We start from the raw sequence: 26,785 nt of genomic DNA, 5'->3' as shown, positions 1-26,785 counted from the left end.
ATGTGTTGATGAAATTTTTCATTTGGAGTTGGGCTCATACAACCTTGTGTCCCAGGCTGCATGTAAACGTATAGGTCACTGAGGGCAGCAGCCTGTTGTCTCTTCTCAGCTCCATTTTATAATCTCAGCTGCTTCCAAGTGTCTGGCCTCAGGCTGTAGCTGGCACTGGTTTATCCCAGTGCTACCGTCATCAAATGAAAACAATATGTAGGTCTAATTTGTGCATGAAACCAGCTTCTTGGGATAGATTTTGATCTCCTACCAAAACCTCTCTGCAATGTTACTTTCAGTTCAAGAATAAGTCACGCTGGGTTAAAGAAAAATCCATCTCTTCAGGCATGAGGTGAAATGACAGGTTGCAGTAATAACAAGATTATAAAACTTTTATTGATCCCCTCTGAAGATGAATTTATAAAGCAAAATCCACACATATCTCAGGTTCACATATTTTTTTTTACGCAAAGTTATGGCACCATTACTTTCTATAATTTCACCAGAGAAAATATTCATGTGGCTATGGCCATGGTTTTATTTATGCAAATGATGAGGAAGTACGTGTCTTGAATAGACCGACTATAAAATAGCAATTACACTATATCAACATTCCCCAAAACAGAATTAGCCAGGCCAGTAAGATGTTATTTGTTTAAGCCAGTGATTTTGGGCGCAAGATAAAATATACATTCCACTGACATTTTTTCTGACGCCAGTGTAAAACTCTAGCGGACAGAACAGTCGAGGAAGCACAATTGGTTTCCCCCTTTGGAAGCAACACAGTGGTAAACAACTGATGGACAATATTAAACCCAAGGGGAGAAGCTGAGTATGACAAACAGATTTATGCATGGGTGAACTCCATCGCGCCAGAGCCATCAATTCTGCATCTTTGTCAGTGCCTGGAGATGTTTTTTTTACCCTCCCTGTGCCTGTCATTACATTTATCCCTGTTCTCTGCTAAGTGCTAAAACATTTACATTTTTAGTGCTGCTCAGTAATAAAAGAGGTGGAATAGGTGGAGGCCTTTCACCATTGCTAAAACAAACACTGGTGAACTCCCCTCCCTGAGGAGTCAGCTTCACCCCACCTCCAAACTCCCCCACCAGTCCATCCACCCACCCACAGCTTGGCCGCTGCCCCACAGTGCAGGTCAACAGTGATGCGGTTTGAGTCTCCTCAGTTTCACTCACAGTTCATTCCTTCATTTTGAGGTTCACTCACAAGAGTCTGCCTCATACAGGAGGCTCCCCATTATTAGCATTTTGTCCAGTCTGGATTTTCATTCGTCACTTCAAGAATGTGGAGGAAACATTTCATAACCAAAAGTCACCAACTGCAGATACAGGTTAAGCACACAGGCACAAAATGGGAAAGGGGTGATTGGGGTTGGTCTCTACTGTCTCACTGGACATGCTAGTCTTTGGGTGGGGTCTAATTTTCAAATTACACATTTTAAATAGTTTTACTTCAGAATTCACTCTGCTGCATTTAGGATAACATGAATCTGCAGAAAACCATCAGAACATTTTCTTCACTTTTCGTATTTTGTTTTTGTTTAGGATGGAACAATCCACCGTCTTCATCAAAGCTGGATTTCATCACTATTGAAGAACATGAGGGTGAAAAATTTTAAAAGTAATTTTAGCAGAGACAAAAAAACATCACATAAGGAACAAAATAAATAAATAAAGAGAGTTATGCAGAATTTTATGGTTAAAAAAACACTGAAAAATTGCAAAGCATTTTTCAAACACAGCCCAGTCGGTATCTAAGTAAATTATCTACACGCTTGTGCTGCATCTCATCTGATGCAACACTACAATGCTGAACTCAGGTGAATGATCTTGAGAGGTATAACCAAGGCTGACCAGCCATGATAAGATCTTCAACCTGCCATCTACTGAATAAGGTAATAACAAGCTTACTTTAAGACAAGTGGTTAACGGGTTGTTTGAAATAGAACAATTCACAGCTTTACAAAGCCCTTTCCTTGAATAGCTGGTAGGGCACATCAATATAGTTGAGGCATTTGGAACAATGAGTTGATAAGACTTTATACTGTATGTGACCAGTGAGCAGGAAATGAGTACGAAAAATGTCTGTTTAACATCATTTCTTAATCCATTTTCAGTTTTGGCTCCTGTGTGTTGGAGGAGGAACTCTACCTGCACTTACGCTGAGTTTGACCTTTCCACAGTGTATACATTCTTTGCTTACATGTCACAGGGAGAGAGCAGAAAGGAAAACATACACAGGCCATTACTAAGATGGTGACGAAACAGTCAGCTGTGCATTTACACCTGGGGCATTGGCTGCTGCTTCCTGCAGTGAACTGTTCCCACACGGTTTCAGTTCCAGTTAATCACATACAGTACTTTCAGTGCAGTGAACAGCAGGTAATTTGGAATGGGAGACCAGAAGAAGAAGGCACAGAGGGGTGCTTCAGAAGTGTCCATGCGAAGGGAAATTGTGCATCTATACAGTTTACCAATAACACTGTGAACAGGATCTGGTACAGTACATCATGTATAACAGTAGTCTATATCTGGGATTCCTCCTTCTCTATAGCCCCGGTTGGTGCCATGTCCTGCATTAGAAACATGGTTGGCACCTTTGTACAGGCCAGTGCCATTGGAGGGGAATATGGTATGAATGATGTAATCCTCTTGTAGGGGTTTAGGCTGCATTGGCTGGCAAGCTGCCATAGGCGTCATCTGGAATCCCGGACCACGGATCTCCAAGATGGTATTGTCCTTCTTAGTGCCTGACTCAATGTAATCATCATAGTTCTTGCTTTTTCGGGAGCTGTTGCGAGTATAATGGTCACGGGAACACAAATGGCCACTCCTATGTCCATACCAACAGAAGACGCCAAAAATAAGAGCCAAACATACAATGGCAGTAGCTCCACCAATAATCCCTGCCAGAGGCAGAACTGTCATCTGCTGTGAATCTTCATCCTCCTCCTCTTCCAACAGGCTGACATCTGATGTTTCAGCTTTTGCACACACCAGAGCTTCATCAGAGTCAGCGTCTCCAGAAATTGCCCCTTTGCTTTCTGAACTGGCCGGCAGGGGCACCATGCAGATAATGTAGCTGGAACGCGGTTGCAAGGAGGTGAGCAGGTATTCCCGACGGTCGCCCCGAACCAGTGTCTCTGTGATAGACCCCATGGCGTTACCAGTACCCAGTCGGAGCCAGCTCAGCCTGAAGGAGGAGCTGGGCTGGGCCACGCTCCAGGTTACACGGACACTGTTGTGAGAGAGAGGCTTCACATTGAGGGCCAGGCTCTTTCCCACACCACTGCTGCTGAGAGTGTAGTCTAAGCCAGAATCAGGAAGCCCCAGGCCAGGTCGCTTTGAGCGGAGGGTGAAGAGAGAGCCCTGTGGAGGGGTGTTGGTGGTAGAGCTATCGACTCCACCTCCACCCACTCTGTCTCTGGTACCTGCTGTCCTCACCACCTCACACTCCTCCATCTCACTGGCCAGGTCTGTCAAAGCCATATCTCGCACTCTGTCAGGCCCATGGCAGGTGAGACCTCTGACAGTGATAGAGTTACCGCGGGCATGCAGCCAGTCATATAGCCAGCGCAGGTTACAGCCACAGTGCCAAGGATTACCTCGCACCAGCAGCTGACCCAGGCTGTCCAGGTCTTTAAACAGTCCCCTCGGCAGGGTGGTCAGGTTATTCCCTGACAGGTCTAGCCTCTGCAGCCTGCGCATGCCATCTAAGGAACCACGTGGCATGTGAGTCAGGGCATTGTCCTGTAGAGACAGGCGCTGTAGATGGGCACTGGGCAGGTTGACAGGTGGGGTCTGGAGGGAGTTACGGACTAAGGACAACTCGGTCAAGTTGGAAAGGCGTGAGAATGTGTCATCAGCAATGCGCTGGTTTGCCAAAAGATTCCCATCCAGGACTAGACATCTAAGAGAGGTGAGGCCTCGGAAGGCGTGGGTAGGGATAGTGGAGATTCGGTTGTCATCCAGACGGAGTTCTTCCAGAGAGGCAGGCAGTCCTGAGGGGATACTAGACAGGTGGTTGCGTGAAAGGAAAAGTAGACGCAACCGTGGATTGTCAGCAAAGGCCTGGTCCTCAATGCTGACAGTGGAAATAGAGTTGTCATCCAAATGGAGCTTCTCTAGCAAGGGCATCCGAGCCAGTGCACTACGAGGAATGGTGCGGATGTTGTTGTCCTGCAAATGCAGTTCACGGACCGATGGTGGCAGGTGCATTGGGAATTCATCCAGTTCATTATCATAGAGGTAGACCACGCGGACAGTAAGCTGGCGCTCCAAGGAAGTCGGCAAGCCCGGGTTATTTATGTGGTTGTTCTGAAGATAGAGGACAGACGCAGAAGGAGGCAGTGATGGGATGGAGCTCAGGCCACGGTCATTGCAGTAGATAAAATCCTCATCACATCTGCACACAGATGGGCATATCATGTCCCTCTCTCCAATGTAACCTTGTATCGTGGCTGCAACAAACTGAAGCATGCCAGCACGTAGTGTCAAGCAAAGAAACAGCAGGAGGGGCCGGGCCCGCAGTTTAGCTACACCTACAGGTGCCATAATGGTGAACATAGGCATTGTCTCTCTTTTCCAGGTCTGCTATTAATCCTCAAATTGTTGTGGTGAGCTGAAATCCTCTGACCTCCACCCTGAAAGACAAAGAAAAATTAGTCAGCACTGATGAATAAGTGAAACGTCACAGGTAATGACACAGGAGATTTCAGTGAAATTTCATGAGCTCAGAAACATTTAACAGCTTCAAAATTATAATCTAGGAACTACAATGATCATATCTAAACACAAGCTACAGAGACATCTTGCACTAAATAACAAGATTTTTTTCACAATTATTAATCATATCCTCAGGGGGATGTACAAACATGGATGGATCTATGATGATTCCCATCACAGCCTCCACCCTTGCCATTGATGATCCTGAGTAAAGCACACTACCTGAGGAATAAGATGGACAAACTCAAACTTTACACCAGAACCTGCTTTGAGTACCACGAATCATGTATCATGGTTTTTACAGAAACTTGGCTGCATCAGGATATTTCTAGCTCAATCGTTGAGTTGGATGGCTTTTCCCAGGCACATTCTGATAGGAGTTCTGAGTCAGCTAAGACAAGGGGGGGTGCAGACTATGTGTTTATATTAATGATAAATGGTGTAGGCAATACACCACATAAGAGGCTATTTGTAACCTGGACATTGAGCTATTATGCTTGAGTCTCAGGCTGTTCTTCCTTCCAAGGGAGTTTAGGAACATTGTGATCTGTGCTGTTTTGTGCCCCAACGTGGAAATGCAGGGAAAGCTGCGGCCCAAGTGGCGGTCTGTGTACATAGACAGTTGCAATGCACACCAGACACCTCTATGCTCATTTTGGGGGATTTCATCCATTTCAAACTTGAAATGTGTTTACCTGGGTTTGAACAGTATATTAAATGTGACACTACAAACAGTAAAATTCTTGACAAATGCTATGGAAATATCCAGAACATACATACAGCTAGAGCCGTAAGTGGACCACCGCTGAAGGAACTGTGGGCCACTATGAAATCTATTACAAATATGACTTTCACCAGGAAACCACTGCACACAACAGATGGCAATACAATAACAAATGATTTGAACAATTTCTACATTAAGTTTGATTTACATGATTTCTCTTTATAACGTGAAAGTGTCATTAACACCATAATAATCGATGATTGTGTTCCAAGGATAGACATTAGCCCCAGAGAAGTCAGACTATTTAAAAGCACAAACACCAATAAGGCAAATATGGTTTGCCTTGATGGTTTCTCAGCTTTCCTTTTGAAGACGTGTTCGGAGGAAATTACATCAGCCTGGGTCTCTGTCTTTCAAAGATCTGTTGATTCACATATAGTTCCATCTCTCTGTAAAACGGCAATCATTACTCCTCTTCCAAAAAAGCCTGTTCCCCCAGGAAAATAATGACTATAGACCAGTAGCCCTGACCTCTATTATAATGAAGTGTCTGGGAAAGATAATGGTGTGGAAGCTGAAGTCAAACATAAATGGACAGCTAGATTCTTATCAGTTTGCCTATAAAGAAAATCATGGCACTGATAATACAATACTAACCATACAATACCAATACACTTTATTTTGTGACACCTAGAAAACCACAAGGCCTATACCAGACTGCTGTTTGTAGACTTCAGCTATTCTTTTAATACCCTGCAGCCACACATCCTTGTCAGTAAGCTCAGGCAGATGTCTGGTATCATTTTTGACCAAATCGACCCAGCAGGTCCAAGTGGACCAGACATTATCTGAGTTTAATGTCAATAACACAGGCGTTCCTCAAGGATGCGTGAGTTCTCTGATTGTTTTTACATTATATACAAATGATTGTACAGCAGTCATCCCAGCAGATTTATTGTCAAGTTTTCTGATGACAATGCCATCTTGGGACTTATAGATACAGACACTGGCGTTTCTGGCTTTAGTTTGGAGGTTAAAAAGTTTGTACAATGATGTGATGACCATCATCTCATTGTAAACTCCAAGAAAACAGAAGAAATTATTTTTGATCAAGGACATATGGGGGATCATTCTCCAATACTGGTCCATAACGCTTGTATTACCCAGTTTCATTCTTAAATATATTTGGGTGTACATATTGACTGTAATATGTCTTGGAATGTCCATGTGAATTCTGTATCACTAGGATCCAACAGCACAGACTCAGGGTAATGATGTTATTTTATCATGCTATGATAGAGAGTATATTATGTTACAGAATCTCAGCTTGGTTTGGTAACATATCAGTTAAGTTGAAATCACAAATAAACAGACTGGTCCACACAGCAATGACAGTGATGGGGGTGAGGGAGCATCCCTCTCTCAAAATGCTCTTTGAGAAGACTATAGTTAAACAGGCTAGGAAAATTATTGCTGACCTCTCCGATGTCCTGTATTCAGAATACGAACTGTTCCCATCAGGTAGACGCTACAGGGTTCCAATTAAATACAGGAAAAGATGCCTGAATAGATACAAAAACTTTCATCCTTCTATCAGTGAATCTCCTACACTCAGGACATAACAAGGGTGTGAAATGAGGGAATGTGTTGCACTTGAATGCATTTCATGTCTGCACTTGTGTGTACTATGCACTTCATGTCCGTTACTGCACTAAAATTGTATATAATTTTTATGTGGCAGCCTTTATGTCCAAGACAAATTTCCCTATGGAAAAATAAAGTAATCTTGAATCTTGAGCCTTTCACAACATTCTGTCATCAATTAGCAGCCAAAAAGAACACAAAAATAATTGCAATAATTATACAATAATCAAACATTAAAGACAGTCATAAAGCTAAACTTTGTGTACTGTACTGAACAATTAGTCTTAGGAAAAGCAACCCTGGAACTGACAAATTCAATCCTACATTTAGAATTAAGCCTTGTGTATAAATATGAAGTCTTAGATACGCTCAACTTCTAAATTATTTAAGAGATCTTGAGAGGCTCCATAACTCCATTAGGAGTTGCCAGCAGATGGCTGCATTAGCCAGACAGAGCTGAAGATACTTTTCATTATCAAGAAGGAACAGCATGTTCATGAGCTAAATTCTAATTAAGCAGTCAGGAAGGCAATGGACACTTTAAAACTTCATTAAAACTTCTCCACAAATCATACCTTCTTAATTTAGTTGTATAGTAATAATTCATAATTCATCTGCAGCTGAATGTAGATGATGTGATAACTAATTAACCATTTGCAGTCACTACAAATGTAAATGTATTGTGGGAATCTACCTAAGTTGTCCTTAGAATTTGATTGGCATTGTAATTTGTTGCTACTGATTAAGTGGGAGATGTCATAACAGTAAGTACAGTATTGACTACAGAGATTTGGAAACTGGTAAATTGCAACACTCCGTCAGTGACAACTTGAGCCCATCGTAGTCTTCAATAACCAGGGCCATTAGTCAAAGCGTTAAGGCCCACACAGCTGCAGACATACTCAGGCTGCAGTATTGATTTCCACACAAATTCGAGGTGATCTGCCAGAGTCATTCGGCTCTCATGCACATTACAGGATTCCCAAGAGTGTAAGCTGATAATTAACCAAACAAATGGCAACTCTGCTGGCAGCTGACTTAGTTGAAAATATATTTGCAAACATTCATCTGTACTGTAAGTGCTTATTCATTACCAAAATATTTAAAACTATTTGTTGACATTTGTTTTAATTTTCAAGTGTAATTAATCACTGTTTGAAAAAACACCTAACACTCCAACAGTCGTTCAACCATGGTCGGTCAGGGATCATTTAATGGAAAAGTAATCATTTGTAAATCCAAATGTTTTGTAAATTCTTCTTACAAATGGAGGATTTTCATTCTCATTCTCCACTGAGTTACTTCCACTTACAATTGTGCAGACTAAGGCAATCTGTAAAGTCCTCAATCAAAATTAAACAGAGAAGCATTGAAGGAGGTGATAAATTCAGAAAACTATTTTTCAGGGGAAAACGGGATTATACATGGGAAAATGGATGACTGAAATCGAGACTGGCTGAAAGCAATTTATATTTTGGCTGCAGCAGAATGTGTTGCTTGATTTTATCTCACTGCTGGCGCCCTGCTCTGCTCAGTCCTGGACAGCAACACTGAGAAAAATGGCAATTTTAAAGGTGGGAGGTGTGATCATTTAAGACTAAAATTAAGTTCAAGACAAACTTTCTTCTAGTTCAACTGTCTACAATGTAGAATAATAACACATTTGTAATAGACTTTGGTATTCTATGTTACTTTTTCCTGTTCTATTCAGATATTGTTCACAGATTTCTACATTTATAACCCTGACAGGGCAAATTATTACAGAAATCATCTGTTCTACTGTATTATTAATATATTTTTACATCTCATATTGGACTTGAAATTTAGAACGTTACCAATAAAAAAATAAATGCATAATAATGCCATTGTGACAAAAAATACTGTGTGTTATTCTTATTTTTCAAGTTTTACTTTCTCTTCTTGTTTCAGATGTTGATCTGTGTCAGTCACCATCTGCCAAATGATCTCTAAAAGGGAAAATTCACCACTGTTAATATTATGTTTTTAAACTAGGTCATCTATGTAGTAGAAATGTGGAATTATTTTCGAAATTGGTGCCCTATGACTAAAGAAAATGAGAAAAAGACTATAGATTCCCTATACTGCCAGCAGAGCACCAAAAAAAATATTTCTTTACTGAGGCTTATTTTCATTTACAAAACATTTTTTCTATCGTACTGGTGTGCAAGGTTCATCAGCGCACCGTTAGTTACGTTATGCGGATCAGTTCAAACTCCCCGAGTGCCTCTCTATAGGCTGCCGCAGTTATAGCTCCCATGTTCGCTTTCTCCTCTATACTCTGTTTTGTCTGATTACAAAGCACTATATTCGGCCACATGAATTGTAACAGTGCCGCCACATCTCAGCTCCAACATTATATTGTAAAGCTAGTTGTTTTTTGTGTTAGATTCAGCTCTTCTGGATGAATCATGGAGAAACTTAGCTTAGCTTAGCTTAGTTTAGCTGCAGCTGTAACGTCGCTCTGGTGGTCTCTTCCTCCTCTACACTCTCTTGTGTCTAATTCAACAGCACGATATTCTGCCTTGTATCATGAAACTAGTATTCTTTCAAATATATTGATAATTTAAAATATTTAGCAGTATGATATTTTAGTGTCTGCTTTTCCCTTTCGTTAGTTAACATGATAGACAAAGTGTTTTGGGAGACCCACATTTTACTGTCCTTGAAGGCACCACTACAGAAAATGCAGAAACTTAGTTTGTAATCTAATGCAGATCTCCAAAGTCCACCGGATGACACGTTTTGCGTCACCCAACAGACTTTTGCCGGCAAATGAACACGGAGCTCTGGGTGCAGGCAACATGGAGGGAAGTTAAACATTGTTCATTTGCATATACTAGCCACATTGTAATGATACAATTCTGGTTGAAAATCAGCAAAGTTTCCCTTTAACTCTCACGCTCACTGATCTTTAGTGAGAGTAACATTTGTGTGTTGCTCCACAAAATATTCTCATTCCCTGATAAATTCACCTACAACCACTAATCCATTTTTGTGCCTATTTCCACTTCAGTCCTCTGGCCACAGTGAAGTGGTGCCTGTGCACTTTAAGTGGAACCTGGAGAGTAAAATGATTTCTGAAAATTTTAAAAGCTGATATTGTTTATACACTATGTGCAGTTTGATATGAATTCATTTCAAAGCCAAGAAGGCTAGATACTGTATTATATTGTAAATGTTCATAAGGTTTCAGTGTGTGAGCATGTGTGTGTGTATGTGTGAGAGGCTGAGTAGTGCTAAAGAATGGATGACTTTTGAATCCCAGGAGCTTCAGCAGTGAGTCCCTTGAATGTTGGAGTATTTGGGTCAGCTCTTTAAAAACAAGATAGATGTGGTGTGAGATTGAAATAGTGCACAGAGCCACAGGGATTAATAGAGCATATTGAGCTGTTATTCTCTGGATTAAGCAGGTGCTACGGCAGACAAACATTTCAGGGGGTTTTTGCATCATGGTTACTCATTTTGCCTCCTATATTAGAGAATAATGATAAAGCATAAACAGCACCTGACAGCTCTTTGTGTTTGTGTATGTGAATGTTTCTGGTTTGAAAGCACTGTGTGTTTGTCTGTCCATGCATGATCAAATTGCAGACATTAACCCATATGTGCACAATCTATATGGTCACAGTCTACATTTCACTGATCTGTATATGGGGAGTAAAGCATGGATGTGGGGTAATGTGTTAGCCAGACAGCCAGCCGCCTCAGGCAGAGTACAGTACACACACAACAACCCCCAATCTGATACTGGAACCCAAGACTGGATCGATTTACATAAAAAAAAAACCAGAGTGAGATGGAGAGAGTGACAGAAAGCAGCTTTGAGCAAGACCTTTGAATCCCATCTCCCCATTAAGACCCCCACAGAGGGATAGGGCTGGGAAATCTGGAAAACCGGATTTTGGATGACTGAGGGGGCTGCTGATGTATCACGAGATCCACTTTACTGATGGCAGGGAAAAGATAATAGTGGCCCAAAGCTTATCTTACATGCCATGTCTATGGGTCCTATTTTAGATTTAGAGATTGGACATGTGGAAAGGATGACAAAAACATGATGGCTATGGTGATGACAGAAATAAATCGAGGGTTTGAGACAGAGAAGTACACAAGGCCAGAGAAGCTTGGCTTATTCATTTTGGTTAATCGCAGAGGTTGTTGGAGCCACAGAGGAGAGGTGGGTTTTCATTTTTGTGTGTGTAGTATAATATTTCTGTAATACTGTGGCTGATAGATGCTGTTTTTGCAATAATACACTATAATCTTCAAGCTATCAAAACATGGAGATAAAAAATTGACTTTAATCCCCAAACAAGGCACAAATGTGCACCACAGCATCAATAATATGGAAATATTTTGCTCTCCACAATTTGCTTCTTTCACATTGGCAACATCAAGATCTTCATTGTCAGTTTTATGTAAAATAAACAGATAATACTGTCATCATCACAAATAATGCTCAAGTATCTTGAATAAAGGTATCAAACCAAATGAGTCCCTGTGTTATTTTTTTAAATTTTTAGATTTTCTTAGCTATACTTATGAATTATTTGATATGCCAATGCATTACAATCCTTTTAAATCTCTTATCATCTTCTCTTCTTGCCATGTGAATATGCTATAGAGGCAGAATGAATAATATGTTAAAGGCTAAATACGTAATGGAACCACCCCCCAATCAGTTTTTTTTTTTTCTTGGTTTATGCACCCATTTCTTGGCATGAAGGAGTGATTGGATTTGCACTCAGCAGTTTCTCATTTCAGCTGCTGACACAAAGACCCCGGGTATGTGACATATATAAAAGATTTGTGTTTCCGGAAGAAAATGTTGTTGGTTTTTTTTTCTTGTTTTTGTCATATAGTCTATATTAACACTCAAATAAAAAGGCCTGCATTTTCTGTTGTGTTATTACAGATTATGTTATTAAAAAACTCCACCAAGAGCTTAAATTCTTCAGTTACATGTACAAACAAACCAAAGATTAAATTCAGTATCAAATAAGTTATGCATCATATGTGTAAAAATGGATCTGGAGTCGAGACATTTACATAAGACAACGTAAATACTTTCGATACACATAGTCAACTTTGTGACAGGTCAATCATTTTTAGAGACTTTGCATGTTTTTGTCCAATTGCCGTATAAATGTCAAATGTATAATGAACACAAACAAATAAAGAGCACAGTTCAAATGAATGTTTGACCTACAAATCGAGAGTTTTTATTGTGTACGGCTGCAGATATTGCTTTGAAAATATGCTGTAGCAAAGTAATAAAGATTGTAGAGCATCTATGGAGTGCTTCACATAATTCACAGCTGGAGATATGTCTTCATCTTAGAGGCTTTTGTTTGCTGGTGGGTATGAGCCTGCAGGGCCCTGAAGTGACTTGACATATAGCTCTACAGCACTATAACATGTTTTATCTTTACAGCACTACTATATGTTCTGTCGTACCACCAGTCTAATTCCCCAGTCCTTTCCACTGCAGCTGCAGCTGCCCCTGAATACTTTTGGCTCGGCGTTTCTTCCTTGAGACAGCCAGATTACAGGTAAATCCTTTCAGCATTAACAAAAGGACCACAGCTCTTTTGAAGCAATATGCTCCTGCATTGTGTTCAAGGGTAAGAACAAATCTTACATGATGCTGGCAGGGTTTTGGGAGGGTTATGTTCAAAATGTACCGCATGCTAACTGAGATCAATAATGTAATCCAGCAGGTTTCTCAAGGGCATTATAGTAAAATAATCAGTCATCTTCACAAAACTGAACTGGATAGTTTTACAAAAATAATTGTCCCGTTTTAAAAACGTCACTGTGAAATCCAACAAACAATTGCAAATTTAAACCTATTTTTCAACCAGAATAGATAAAAATGATTTTAATGTTCTTAAGCAAGCATTCCCTGGCTTTGTTTGCTAATTGAAATGAAAAAGCTGACTCACATGCTGGATTTGATCTATAATCCAATTTAAAATAAAGGTCTTGGTATTTAATGGAAGATCTGCTGCTCTGTCACATTGGTGGATGATACAGTGACATAGCATGAGTTTGACAGACTGGCTGGCAAATAAACTTTAGATGTGTCAGTCTGTGTCAGTGGTCATATTCCGGTCTTTGATCACCTCGCTGACTTCTGAAATAATCTGCCCTGCTTTTAATGTTGCTGTTTTTTCCAGTAATGTTGGCGATACATAAAATAAAGGAAACTGTTTATTCTCAAGGACGGACTCTCCATTTTGAGAAAACGAACTTGATCATTTTAAACGGGCCTTATAAAGGCAAATTTATCTCCTGCCTTTAAGTCAAGGCTGTGGTTGTCACGCTTCAGCTAGGATTCTGATTGGATTTTTTTTATTTGCGAGGAAAGGAGAGAGGGAGGTTGGTTAGCTTAATTGGTTGAATTTGAATTCAACCCTGACAAGTTTTAATATAAATACAAGGCTGTGGGAGGCAGGCAGCTGAGTCACAAGACAGCATTGTGCTTTCAGGGTGAAAATTCACCTCCACATCAGAGAAAAGAAGATGAAAAAGAAAATACAACATCAATGAAAAACCTCTCTGTATCCCTGACACCTTTACTGGGCTGCCAGGTTGTGTCTGGCAGCCATATTGGAGGGCCAACAGCTATGAACAACTGAGCACGCTTCTAAACATAAAACTCAGCCATCTCACCACAGCTTAAATGATGTGAAAAACATATGTGCTTCTGAGTCTTAACTGTTCATTTCATTGCTGCTAACACACCTGATGCAGCTGCTAGTCGAGGCGTAGTTGCCCTGCAACTACTAAAGATTACTGCATCTTTCATCCTTTTATTTATTCAGTTTCATTGTTATTTATGTATTTCCGCAGGCTTACTATTTGTGGCTTTATTTATTTATTCAAAAATACAATATACAAAAAAAATACATTTATACAAAAAAACATTTCTCGGGAACTCAAGTTGGGCTTTTTAGTTTAAGTTCAGTTCAAGTTTTTTGTTTTCTATATCTGAATGAAAAGTGGTGGAAAATAAAAAGTTGACATTCTTTGCACTTTTTCCATTTGAGGAACCCAGACAGCGTTATTTGGTTTCTTACAGGCAGCTGTCACAGTGTTGGCATTATAATCATAATAAACAATCACAGTGAAGACATTTGTTTTTTTGTTTTAACATCAAACTGGTAATTCCTCCAGGAAAATGAAAGATTATTACTACAATGCCTTTGCGTTACACATCTGGACCACATCTGGAACGAAAAACAACAGTGATTGGTGGCTTGTGTTTCCCCTTTCAAGTTTCTGATGCTGGTACAGACTGTTGATGGTGAAGACGATGTTAAGGAAGTTGAAGAAAACCTCAGTAACTTGCTGCTTATCAGTAACACACACCTAGCAAAGCAAAATTGGCTGCAACTAGCGATTATTTTCATTATCGATTAATCTGTTAATCTAAAAATATCACTCTCTGTTTCCCAAAGATGCCCAAGATGCAACCTAAAATGTCTTGTTTTGTCCACAACCCACAGATTTAAAGTTTACTATCATAGAGGGCTAAAAAACCCCAGAAAATATTCACTTTTCAGAAGTATTTTTTATTTAAAAAATGACTCAAAACGGTTCACTGATGATCAAAATAGTTCCAGATTAATTTTCTGTCAATCAACTAATCGATTAGTCGTTGCAGCTCTAAAGCAAAATTCACATCCTACCCCAAATCCACCAAAATAGAAAGTAAGAGCAGAAAATCTAAGCAATAACTATAAAATTGTTTTGGTTGACAGGATCATAGTTCAGTAATACCAGAGGTGGATCTGCTGTAAAGGCCAGTTTCACGTGTTGGTTTCGTGATCCCAGCCTGTTGCTCCCAGCCTACCGTATTTCTCATCTCGCTGTCATTGATTTTGATCTACTTCTATTCTCTTCTATGACCTCCAAGTAACAATTTACACATCAAATCCTATACTGTACTTTCCAAAATGAAAGCATGCCTGTTTACATCTTCATTCACACAGCCTGAACATCTGAGGACTCACTTTCAGTCCACATTGGTTTAACAAAAACAGTCAGAAGAAACATATTTCTCGTCTCACTTTCTCCTCTCATGTACGTACGTGGCTTGTGGGAGCTATGAGGGGGCTGACGGAGACCCAGATTCTCTCAGTTTCTTACATAAATTCACAAATTCACAGACTGTTTCGGCTTCATCATCATGGCTCCCCTTTACAACCATGTCTTCCTTTCGCTTTCATCTGCCTTGTCACCTGTTTGTGTTTCATTTACGAGTGTCAAAAATGTTGATGTGAATTTCATCATTTCCTCTTCTTTCTTTTCTAACCAGAGTTTATTTTTCTGCATATTTTATTCCTTTCCATTCAGTCAGTAACAGCATCTCTCCTTCTTTTTCTCTTCCCTTTGTATGACTTTTTCTTAATGCAGCTTTTACTTAATCCCATTTTAAACAATCTTTATATCTTCCAAACAGAAATCTAAAGGAAAACAAATACTTTCTTTTCCTTTGACTTATTGAAATAATAAATGGTGGCAAATACCATCCAGTTACAATCCACTTATGTCTCATAAAACCTCATTCAAAAGGAAATTACAGCAGCAATGCAACTTAGAAAATTAATTACAGAGCCATTAAATAAATCTAATTTAACATTTGAGGAAAGCTCTCCATGTGTAATAGAATTGCAGTTGTGGTTTAAAAGGCACCGGTGTATGCATGCCGGCTTATGTTAATAATGAAGTAAATATTATCTTGGTAATACGTTGTCGCACTTAGAGCTGTATACGTTAATCTTTCAACATACAAGAGACAAAAGTGGATAAATACATACGGCCGCCTCCGGGGCTCAGAAAATATCCTGTGCAGTGTACACTTGACTTCCCAGTGTGTGTGGGTTTCTCCTGCATGAAATATCAGCTGTAGGAGTGTTTGGATCTTAAACAAAAGTTGCCTTGAATCCTTAGACGCCTAACACAATTTTTCTAAACTCTTCGCTCTCTTATGAAACCACACAATGACCTCACATTCACCCCTGAAGTCTGCTCAGACTGGGTTCAAAACAGAACATATTGTAATTTCTTTTCCTGATTTAGAAGATAAATCTCGGAAAATTTTGTATTAGAATGTTATTATTATCATTACACACTGTAATCTCACTTTTCAAACAGAATCATGTCTTATATTTGGATACCAGCAAAGCATTACTGAATCTTTGACTGAAGAAAAAAAGTCAAATCCTGCCCTTGTGAACCAACACACTTTGGAATTGTAAGACAAATTGAGGCAGTCATGGTGTCACAAGATACAGTCCACATCAAGGCATTGACCAATAGCAGCTAGTTAGTATATTTCGTTAATGGGTGCCGGCTTTTAGAGCAACCTTTACTGATTGCCTCCTGCCCAAAAGGAGAAAATGAGGGTGGTAATCAAGCTTTATTGCTCACTGTTTAACCAGTGATAAGTGTTAGTTTGTTTAACAACTTCATTTATCTCTCATTTAATTACTGCCACTATTTGAGAAGGAGGTACAGTCAAGGTGCTCCTCTGGCTTGGGTTATTTTTGCTACAGCGTTCAAGTCTCATAACTTTTTTCCTTTCTCAATGAGCCAGAATGGATTCCCCATAACAATATGAAAAGGATAAAAAAGAAATTACAAGCACGGAGACAGTTTTCTTACTTCCAAGCAGTAATTATATTGTATTTTGTGCATTTCATAAAAGAGTGTCTGTTGTAGTCTACTTCTTTTCAAATTTTTTATCCCAGTACAAAGGGTCATTGAGTTAGATTCACATTACATGGTGATAAAATAGCCCCAGTTTGTGCCTCTGATTACTTTTGAGCAACTGCGCTAAGCATTCATTTCTCTGAAAAATAAGTAAAACCAGAAGGTCGTTTAACAACACTTGCTGCTGTTCTGAGGATATTTTCAGACTCCTCAAAGACTCTTCTGACCATCTGGATGAAAAACTATTATGTCTTCTGCATGATAAAAACATATTTTAACCACTTTCCCAAGTTGCAACTGTTATATGTATAATCCAGGTAGCCAGAAATGACATATGTCCCTGCACTTTTTGTAAAACAATAACAAAATAAATTTAAAAAAAATATTGGAACGAGAAACAGAGAAATGCATGCTTACCACTGTGACACAAATATGATAGTGATACATGAGAGACACAAACTGGGTCTGGAGTTAAAGTAGCATGAAGTACACAAAGCACACATACAGGAGTGCTTCAATTAGTGACAAATTCAAATGCAGAGGAAAATACTTTGATTATGCAGTAATACATATATCAAAAGGTATAACTGCTCAAATACATCAATCTATTGTCTAAATATAGAATAAGTTACTTCGACAAATAACATTAAACTTACTTTTTGAAGTGGGGCTGCCAGGGAAGGAGGTGCTGCAGCACCATTTGCACTCTTCTTCCCGACACGATTCCTTCAAAGTCTGCTAGTTGTATCTTCTCCGGCTCTTGTCGACATGCGGTCCATAAACTCTGGGAAGCTGATGCAGGACGTGTTGTGTAGAGGTGTGGACCCACTGTTAACAAGAGCAACTCTTCCTCCTGCGTTTTTATTTTCAGTTTGGTTGTCGATTACATGCCACCACTGGTTTCAGATCAACTCTCTGTGGAGAAAGAGATGACAGAAAAATCATAGAGGATCACAGCTGACCACCAATGTCAATCAAGATGTCACATTTTCTGATGAAACTGTAATGCCATTACAGATGTCTCTGTCTATCATGTTTGCTACTGTTTCTCATATATAGTATTTCACTTTATATCTGTATTATGTTTCTTAATCTGCCCTTGTTTAGAGGATTAAGTGATTTATTCTTCATTTACCAAACTATCATTGTATTCATTCCAAATAAATCAAATGTGCGTTTGTAATGACTGTTACTCCGTCTAATCAAAAACACTCTAGATAGAAAAAAAACAGACTGAATTGCTGTTTAAGTGGTTTTAATGCCAATTACAAAAATATAAAGTCAGCAAACCTCAGAAGCCCATTACTTTTCCTTTGATTTTCCATCACACTTGATGCTGAACTCCTTTCCACTGAGTCGATGATTGCATCACCATGACAGTCATAAGGTTGTTGAATCAAGTTCAAAGAAACGCTTTAAAGAATGGTATCAATCTCAGCTAAAATATGTGAACATGAAAGTTTTCCACCAAAGCAACCTTACACCAAGTCTTTGCCTCTAACCTCACACCTCCTATTAGAGGATTTTGTCATTTACTCGGAAAAGAAAATGGTCAATGACATCTGAAGCTCCCAACTCCAAACTACCTCACTCACTTTCCCAGGCAAGGCCCTGAAACTCTGCCAGCAGCCCCTTCCACCCTGATTTCACCGTCTATCCTTCACAGGGATGCTGATCAAGTGTCTTTCTCACAACTAACATCGACTGCTTTGTGACAGCATGCCGTCCTCCTTCAAGTCAGTTACTCCTCATGTCAAGAAACCAAACCTCATCTGATCAGACACCTAAAAATACAGAATATTGCTCCTTTAACATTTGCTCTTCTTACATTTTTGAACATGCCACATCCAATGAGCTCTGTAGAAATCTTTTCAAGAATAACCAAAATAACAAGGTCAAGTCGTCTTTTTATGCCACTTTTTATGTCTTTTTTCATATATCAGCTAAATTATGACTTACGGCACTGATCTTTGGCACAAGCTTTGAGTAGAAATATAATACTCTGTAAAAATGTCTTGTTATATTAGTTATACTTCTCATAAACAACTTTCTGTGTGGGTGATATTCTAAAAAAGTAACATTATAATCTCAATATTCAAAAGAAGATCCATTACTGAAGAACAAGCTGCCTGCAAAAAAAAAAAGATAAATACACAGACAGGTGTGACTGAAAACTTGTACTTTGAGTTAGAAATATGATCTTGCCACTGAATTGGAATTGAAACAAATGCCAACAGTTGTCAAAATATGTGCTGAGCAGACAGTGCACCTCGTCTATGGTTCAATTCCAGTACACCATCAGGTATATGATTGAGTTATGATTTAAACAATCAGGTGTCGGAGCAGCATATTGAGTCAAATCAAGGTTTGGTGGTACTCATGTTCAACTTACAGTATATGCCAAAGAAACAACTTTACACACCTGTGACAGCAATGAGCAAACACCAACGAACATAGCAGAAGTTTTATTACCCAAATAGCTGTCATAATTCATCGAACTACAGTACCATAACTCACAAGCCATAACAGGAACACCTCTAATTTATTGCTACTAAGTAAACATAGTGGCATAAATATAGGAAGAGACCGAAGCAGAGATTGTGCAGCCAGACATACAACAATTTATTTCATTGCTCTTCCCTAAAGTGTAAGTTTTTTCGTTGAAATTAGAAGTTATTGTTTTGGAGACAGGTCTGTCTGACTGCAAGGCCTTTAAAAAAAAGAACTGATCGAAAGCAAGAGTTGTTGTTGAAAGAGTCCCTGCCTCTGAAATCAGCCTGAAATCATCCAGCCAACACTCAGTGCTTTAAGAAAACATTGTGTTACAGGTATCATGACGAGTCCACTTTCTCCAAACCCTCATCTTTCTCTACACCTAAACCACTTGCGCTGTCACCACATCCCATAACTTTTCCCATCATTGCTATAACACTTATACTGACCTTTTGCTTCCCCCTCTCTGACACACAGGTTGGGTTGCATACCTCCAATTTTCTAGCTGAAATCACCGACTGGATCGCTGCCAAATGCCTCCCGATTGACCTTGATAAGATTGAACTGCTGTTTTGCTCCGAAATCCTGCCCTTAACAAGAGCTGTCAATCACCATGACATCAGCACAGTCGCTCCTGCCCAGACCGACGTTTAGTCTGATCTTAGACCACCGACTGCTAGAGCTGCTATTGCAGATTTGCTGTGTGTAAAATGTGCTGACTCAGACCCAGCTGCTTGAGCAAACACTCTTTGTCTGTCATCTGGACTGCTGCAGATCTGATCTGGCTGAGCAACCTGAGAGTAACTGCAATAAGACAGCTGTCAGACTAAACTTCAAAATGCACTGAAATGTGCTTGTTTTCTACTAGTGTAATAGAGAGTGGTAATATACCATATGCACTGTCTCCACTAAAAACATGGAGGCAGGCAGAGCATTGACAGTCACTAGAAGCACATTCATTCCCCTGTGATAGCGTTGCTGTGTGTGTGTGTGTGTGTGTGTGTGTGTGTGTGTGTGTGTGTGTGTGTGTGTGTGCGTGTTTGTGTGTGTGTGTGTGTGTGTGTGTGTGTGTGTGTGTGTGTGTGTGTGCATGTTTGTGTGTTTGTGTGTGCAATCCAGTCTCACGGCAGTTTGTGAAATAGTCACAAAATTTAATCTATAGATTCGTGTACATGGACACGAATTTTCCATTTTTTTCGTGACACTCAGAGCAACTTTCAAACTAATGTATTTCATTTAGGAGTATGTTTCGTGCCTGCGTTTTTTTTTATCAGTCGGGACTCGGGAGCACAGAAGCTATATTGTTTTTTCTCATTTGTTATTCATTTTAACTAAAACCACTACATTGCTCAACATTTAATCACGAGGACCAGAGGATCCACTGACTTGCTGTGTGCATTTAATATTGCTGTCCTTTTCTGAAAGCTGGCTGCTCACATAAAACATGGTATAACCTGAGTTTGACTGAAAGATCGACTGAATGTGATAGAGTTTTTATGAACTGTTGAGTGTTGAGTGAATCGAGCTAGCTAATGATAGCAGCTTTATTTCCAGCCTGTATGCAATGATGCATCTGATGCAGCTGGTTTTGCTCCATTTCTTAGAAAGGATCCCTGATTAACTAACACAGCTCTGTAGATACAGATTTAATTAGCTTAGGAGCTGTTTTATGTATTTTTCTCAGTAACATTGGCGGTAACAGGCTAACAGTGTGTTAGTGGCGTTGTATTAGCAGTAGTCCAATTGGAGGAGCTTCCCATCCTGGGTCTGATGTCAGAGGAAAATGGCCATTATGTGAATAGCGTCTATGTGTTGTGGGAGGAGTTTGTGTGTTTGACTCCTGTTTTGGCTAAAATATCAGAAATAAACCAACATCTTAACTTTTTCTTAACATAGATCATCTAGATGCAGTGTAATTACTAGTTCCACTCTACAAGATATTTGATATATTCTGTAGATATCTTTTTACGACCCTATTTACAACCCTAAACCAGAAGAACTACAACTGTGGCGCTGATTTGTATCAAGCTGCATGGTATAGCTCTAGGGAATTGTAGTTTTTAAAAAATATTAGTGTTTTTCCTAGAATTGGGAGTTGTAAATACTTAATTGAGAGTATAATTAGAAGTTTAAGGGGATGGTAAATACATTTGGTAATCAGATTTTAAATATCTCATTTTTAAAAGGGTGAAAATTAATTTTATCCATATTCGACAGCACCCTGGTTGTTGACTATACTCATATGATAGCTGAGGTCAAGAGCTCTCTGTAACAGTTGGTCCCATGTCTGTAGCCACTTTTTCTGCTGAATTATAAACCTTTAAACGTGCACCAAGGTCAAGGTACAACAGTCTGTATTTCAAAGCAGGAGCCATGTAGAATCTTCATACTGACATGTTAACCCTAAACCTCACCAAGGCTGAGACCTTTCCAATGATTTATTTGATTTCACTCTATGACAAAGTTTTCTCAATTCATTGGAAAGGCATGCCATGCCTAGTTTCAGAGAACTTTGAAGGCCCAATAAATATAAAATGAAGCTTTTTGTTTGTCTGTTTGTTTTTTCTTTTTTAGTGGTAATAGTGACCAAATGAATCGCCTTCAGAGAATACAATACTGCTGGCGGCAGCAGTAGGCCTGGCGGGCCGCCAGGCCAAAAAAATATTTTTTCAATGCCAAAAATAACGCCAAATATCCATTCATTCAGAAATCAATAGTGTTTGGGAGCCTCTGTGCAGCACTGTTCCGAAACGTTAGTTAACCTCTGTATCGCTGCCTGGGAAACTCTTGGTAGCATAGCTCCCTCTAAGTAATAGGGCAGTGCATAATATTTGTGCATAGCGGGTGAATGAGTAGTTGAGTGAAATAGCGAGCGCCAGGCCAAAACAGTCAACCTAGGGGAAACACTGCAGGTCATCAAATACTGACGCATGCATAGTCTACTATTTGCACAGTTGTGGAGATTCTTTATAATTCTTGGTTTGGGGATTTTATGTCAGCATGACATACAGTAGCCCATTCAATCAGAATCTGTTTTATTAGCCAATGCAAGCATACAAAGAATGCGTCCTGGCATTTGCTCACAACACAGAAGAATAAAAATAAACAAAAGTTAGTTTTTATTAGTACCAATATAACAACAACAACAAGAATAATAATAATAATAATAATGAAATAAACCAAATAATATTAAAACTAAATTGAAATTTTAAAATCTATTTAGAGAATGGAATAGTAATAGTTTTGAAATGGGATATAAAACTTGAAATGTAATATTGACTGTACAAAGGAAACATGGACTGTGCTTCGGACAAAGAAATAAAGTGTATGAAATATATGAAGGTGACAAGCAACAATCAAATGTGTAAATAATTAAATTATGTAACAGTAAATTAAAAAAACAGTAAATTATGGAGGTTGAATGCAATGCACAATCTTAAGTCCTGTTTGATGAAATATATGAAAGTGAAAAGTGCAGGAATTAAATGAGGGATGTGAAATGTAAAGTCCAGTTTGATAACTCCGTCTGTCAGACCACACACACACACACACACACACACACACACACACAATGTTGGAGTGCTTTATTGGATGACGTGGCTCAATATTAATTTAGGAAGACTGTCTGTGTTAAGAAAGATGATTTCAAGTTAAATATCCTCAGCCACATATTCTTGGAAATATAAATTAAATGAGCAACATCACAGGTTATGAAACACCTTTTCCTAACATGGCATTGCCCGGTGGCAGTTTGAAATGGAATGAAGCCCACCAACGACAGACAACCCAAAATAGTAGCTGAACGTGTCACATCCACCCACAACACAATGCACTTCCTTAGCCTACCGCTACCAAAAACTAACAAAAAACGTTATTTCTCAGAATCGAAGGAGAAATAATGAAAACTGATGGCCATAACATTACCCTATCATATTACTGAGTTATCAAGGACACTATCGTGTTTTTGTGTTGAGAAAAGATATCATTAAAAGAAAACCTTAACACAATGAAGAAAATACTTTCGGACGGACTGTATTGGAAGTAAAGATACTTCCAAATGACTGAAAGTCATTCTGAGTGTCACAAAAAAATGGAAAATTTGTCCATGCACACAAATCTAGATTAAAGAGATCTATTAAAGAGATTAAAGAGATTATAGATTAAATTTTATGATTACTTCACGAACTGCTGTGAAACTGGGTTGGTGTGTGTGTACCCGTGTTGAGAAGTGCCAGTATGGTCGCCAATAGCCATGCTGTTTATTATGGTTAAGTTAACATACTGTTACTCAGCCCCATATCAGCAAATTCATATGCTACGTTTGGGCTTGCTAACGTTACTAGTTAGCAGCTATGTTACCATTTGAATCCCTTCTAAAAATATTTTGGTATTAGCTATTCTGACGACTGTCATTACATTCTTAGTGGAAAAGAGCAAGTCAGACAATGAACAAACAAAAACTGGTTGGGAAGATGTGGACAACACGGGTTGTCGATTCTTCAGTGAGAATTGAGGGTGAGATTTTAACTGTCAGTAACAGTAGTCAACAGTAGTATGCTAGTTAACGTTAGCCTCAAGGGCTAGAATGTTTACCTTTACTGTCTGCTGCTGAGACTTGTCTCTTTCATTAGCTATTGTGGTCCCGCTTGGAAAGTAGTAACATAATCATCCAGATTTTAAATCCTAAATATCAAACATGTTTTAAATTATTGGGGTGACCCCAATGAGTCTGCGAGCAGTTCTGGAGCTTTACGATTGCATCTGTAAACCCCTCACATTACCAGATAATCTGGGCCGAACATCGGTACCGACCAAGGTCCCAGACCAGATTTCTCCTCCAATTGTCGGGAGGGGTGAATCGGGGATAAATCAGCCCAAAACTCCTGTAGTCTGAAGCCTTGTTTATACTGTTTATACTTTATACACATTTATACGCTGTGGTGCAGGCCTCTGCAGATGGCACGTGAGCTACCAGCATGCAAAGAGGTGTTTATGCTCAACGCGTTACTCATTGCAGTATTCTCTGTAGCACCAGGGATGTACAAACAAAATATTCTGTGAATAAGCAAGAACTCAACAAGTGTTACCAGAAGAATGTCATTATCCAACATGGCTACAAGCACTGCCCTGGAGCTTGTTGTTGAATTTATCTGCTTAGGTATGTCCCTTACATGCAGAGATACATCTCAATGGTGAATACAGCTTCAACTACATCCTCATGTCTGCACTTCCACACGCAGAACGCACCTAGTTAAAACAATTCAGAGGTGCATGACCAAGCGCCACAACAACTTTCAGAGCCTTCATGCTTGATGCAAAAGAAGCAATGATTGATGAATGAACGGTGCGTGCACCGTTGTGCAGGGGACACTTCATCGAGCATAAACCTAGCTTTAGCCAAATGACAGCTAAATAATGAGCTTAAACTAACTATAAAACTCTGTAAAGCCAGGGGGGAGCTGCAGAGTCGCTCATAATTCTCTGTAGGTTTATTTCTACAAGCAACACCTCTCACATTACACACAGTCGTTTGACACGTTATGAAAAATATCAATTATAGCTGCTTTAAGTATGAAGCTGGAGTGTTTAGCTTAGCTTAGCATAAAGACTGGAAGCACAGGGAAACAGCTAGCCTTGCTCTGTCCAAAGTTAAAAATACCTTAACCAACACCCCTAAAGCTGTCTTATTTACATCATGTATCATGTCTGTTTAACCCTTACATGAACAGAAATGTAAAAAGGACAATCTGGGATTTTAGGGAGTCGGCTTTGGGGCTATTTCTTGCAGCTGGACTAAACATGTTCTGACTCTATGTACTGAATTAATCTTCTTTCAGAAAGAAAACAAATAAACTAATTTACCAAAATGTTGAACAATTTGTTCAAGTTATAATCTGTATTTGCATGTTTGTGTATGTCTACACTATAAAATGTCAGGCATCTAGGTTGACGTTCAGTCATTGTTTCACTCTGTTATTACTGCACATCCTTAAGTTACTGTTTCCATCTGGATATAAATAAAAGATGCAAATGTGTGTGTGTGTGTGTGTGTGCTGTGAATTGTTTATACCTCACTGTGATTTAATGGTGATAGACAGTAAAAGGTGCAGAACCTGAAGCTGAAATGATTTGACACTCACACACACACTACTCTCACACACAGACACCCCGCGATGTGATCAGACTTTCAACGCAGCTGCACATAATGTCTATTCACTGACAGGGAGGTGGCGGAGAGCAGCGTGGACTGGGATGACAAAGATGACACATAATTGAGACAGAAAGCACAAGAGTGAGATGATTTCACGAGAGCACTTAGCTCGGACCTTTCTTTATCATTGTCCTGAAGTTGTTCTCGCTCTTTCCTATTCAGTGCTTCGCTGTTTCACTTTTTCCTTTGAGGCCCATCTCAATGACAACTGAAAGAGCATTCTCTCTTCCCTCGTTAACTGAGGAGTGCATCAGTCCTAATAAGAAAGCTTTTACACGGTTAATTAAGAGACACTGTAATGCAGTATGTAATGCTCAATTTACTCTATCTCATTCTCCCCCTCGTCCTCTTTAATTTCATTCAGAATCAATCTGTCGGATTCTCTTTTTTTTCCCTATAATGTGTACTTTGCTACATCAAGGCTCGCTTCTGTGCTCATGACTATCCAATTTGCTTGTGCCGGCTCCATTTTGAGCCTTTCCAATATGTTCCTCTTCCACTGCGCTCACTGATCGGCCATTTCTTTTAACTTTCAGCCTTGATGTTGCTAATTCTGGGCAGAGGAGAGAGGAGAAAGGGGAAAGGAGAAAAAAAAAACTGATGTCAGAAAATAAATGAGCTGGTTTGGAGAGATGTTAAGATGATAAAACGCTGGAAATAAGGGGCAGCATTCACCAAAACACAAATATTGGCAGGGACTGAGCCTCCAGGACTTGCCAGTGAAACTAATGTAAACATGGAGGGAATATAGAGTGGAGAGAAAAAGAGAAGCTGTGAAAATAGAGTGTTGAAAGCGGATGAGTAAACACACCAACCACACTTTAAGGAAGAAAAAGAAGAAGAGGTGTGTGGATATTTGGAGAGGGGGACAAACAGAGCGGACACTCGAGAAGGAGAGAGAGAGGGAGCGAGCTGAGGTTGCCATTTTAAAGGTCTGCACGTTTGAACATTAATTAAAAGTTATCCACTGATGAATTGCCCTGTGATGAATTGTTTCCCTTACCATAAAAAATGTGTATGCATCCCAGCGGGATGGAGCCAGGCTACTAAATCTGTCATCTATGTTTTTCATGCTCTCTGCTTTTGACAGTAATGAGTCAAGCCAGTATGATTGGCTGTTCAGTGGCTGATTAAAAGTAGTTTCTTATAATACATGGATTTACTTTGACATTTCCTACACAGGAAACCTAATGGCTTCATAACAGTGGAGAACATAATGGTTGTTTTCATTAGCGA

General features: G+C 39.4%; 1 protein-coding gene across 3 annotated transcripts in view; it reads right to left on the bottom strand.

Moving 5' to 3' along the window:
* Window positions 1-291: 291 nt before the first annotated feature.
* flrt1a (fibronectin leucine rich transmembrane protein 1a) overlaps window positions 292-26,785 on the bottom strand; it is a 45,224-nt gene continuing 18,730 nt past the window's right edge. For 2 of the 3 annotated variants that reach the window (XM_044371704.1, XM_044371703.1), the window contains exons 2-3: window positions 17,502-17,760; window positions 292-4,654 (exon numbers count right to left, since the gene is read on the bottom strand). In XM_044371704.1, coding sequence (XP_044227639.1) covers window positions 2,520-4,583 — 2,064 coding nt within the window. In that variant the 5' untranslated portion in view covers window positions 4,584-4,654; window positions 17,502-17,760 and the 3' untranslated portion in view covers window positions 292-2,519. Of the gene's footprint in view, window positions 4,655-17,501; window positions 17,761-19,787; window positions 20,305-26,785 lie in introns of those variants that run through there. The other variant, XM_044371706.1, reaches the window with a different exon arrangement.

Source organism: Thunnus albacares, chromosome 13 (genome assembly GCF_914725855.1).
Source record: "Thunnus albacares chromosome 13, fThuAlb1.1, whole genome shotgun sequence".
NCBI lineage: Eukaryota > Metazoa > Chordata > Actinopteri > Scombriformes > Scombridae > Thunnus > Thunnus albacares.
Note: the sequence above shows the minus strand (reverse complement) of the source record. Positions and strands in the feature narration are given on the sequence as shown.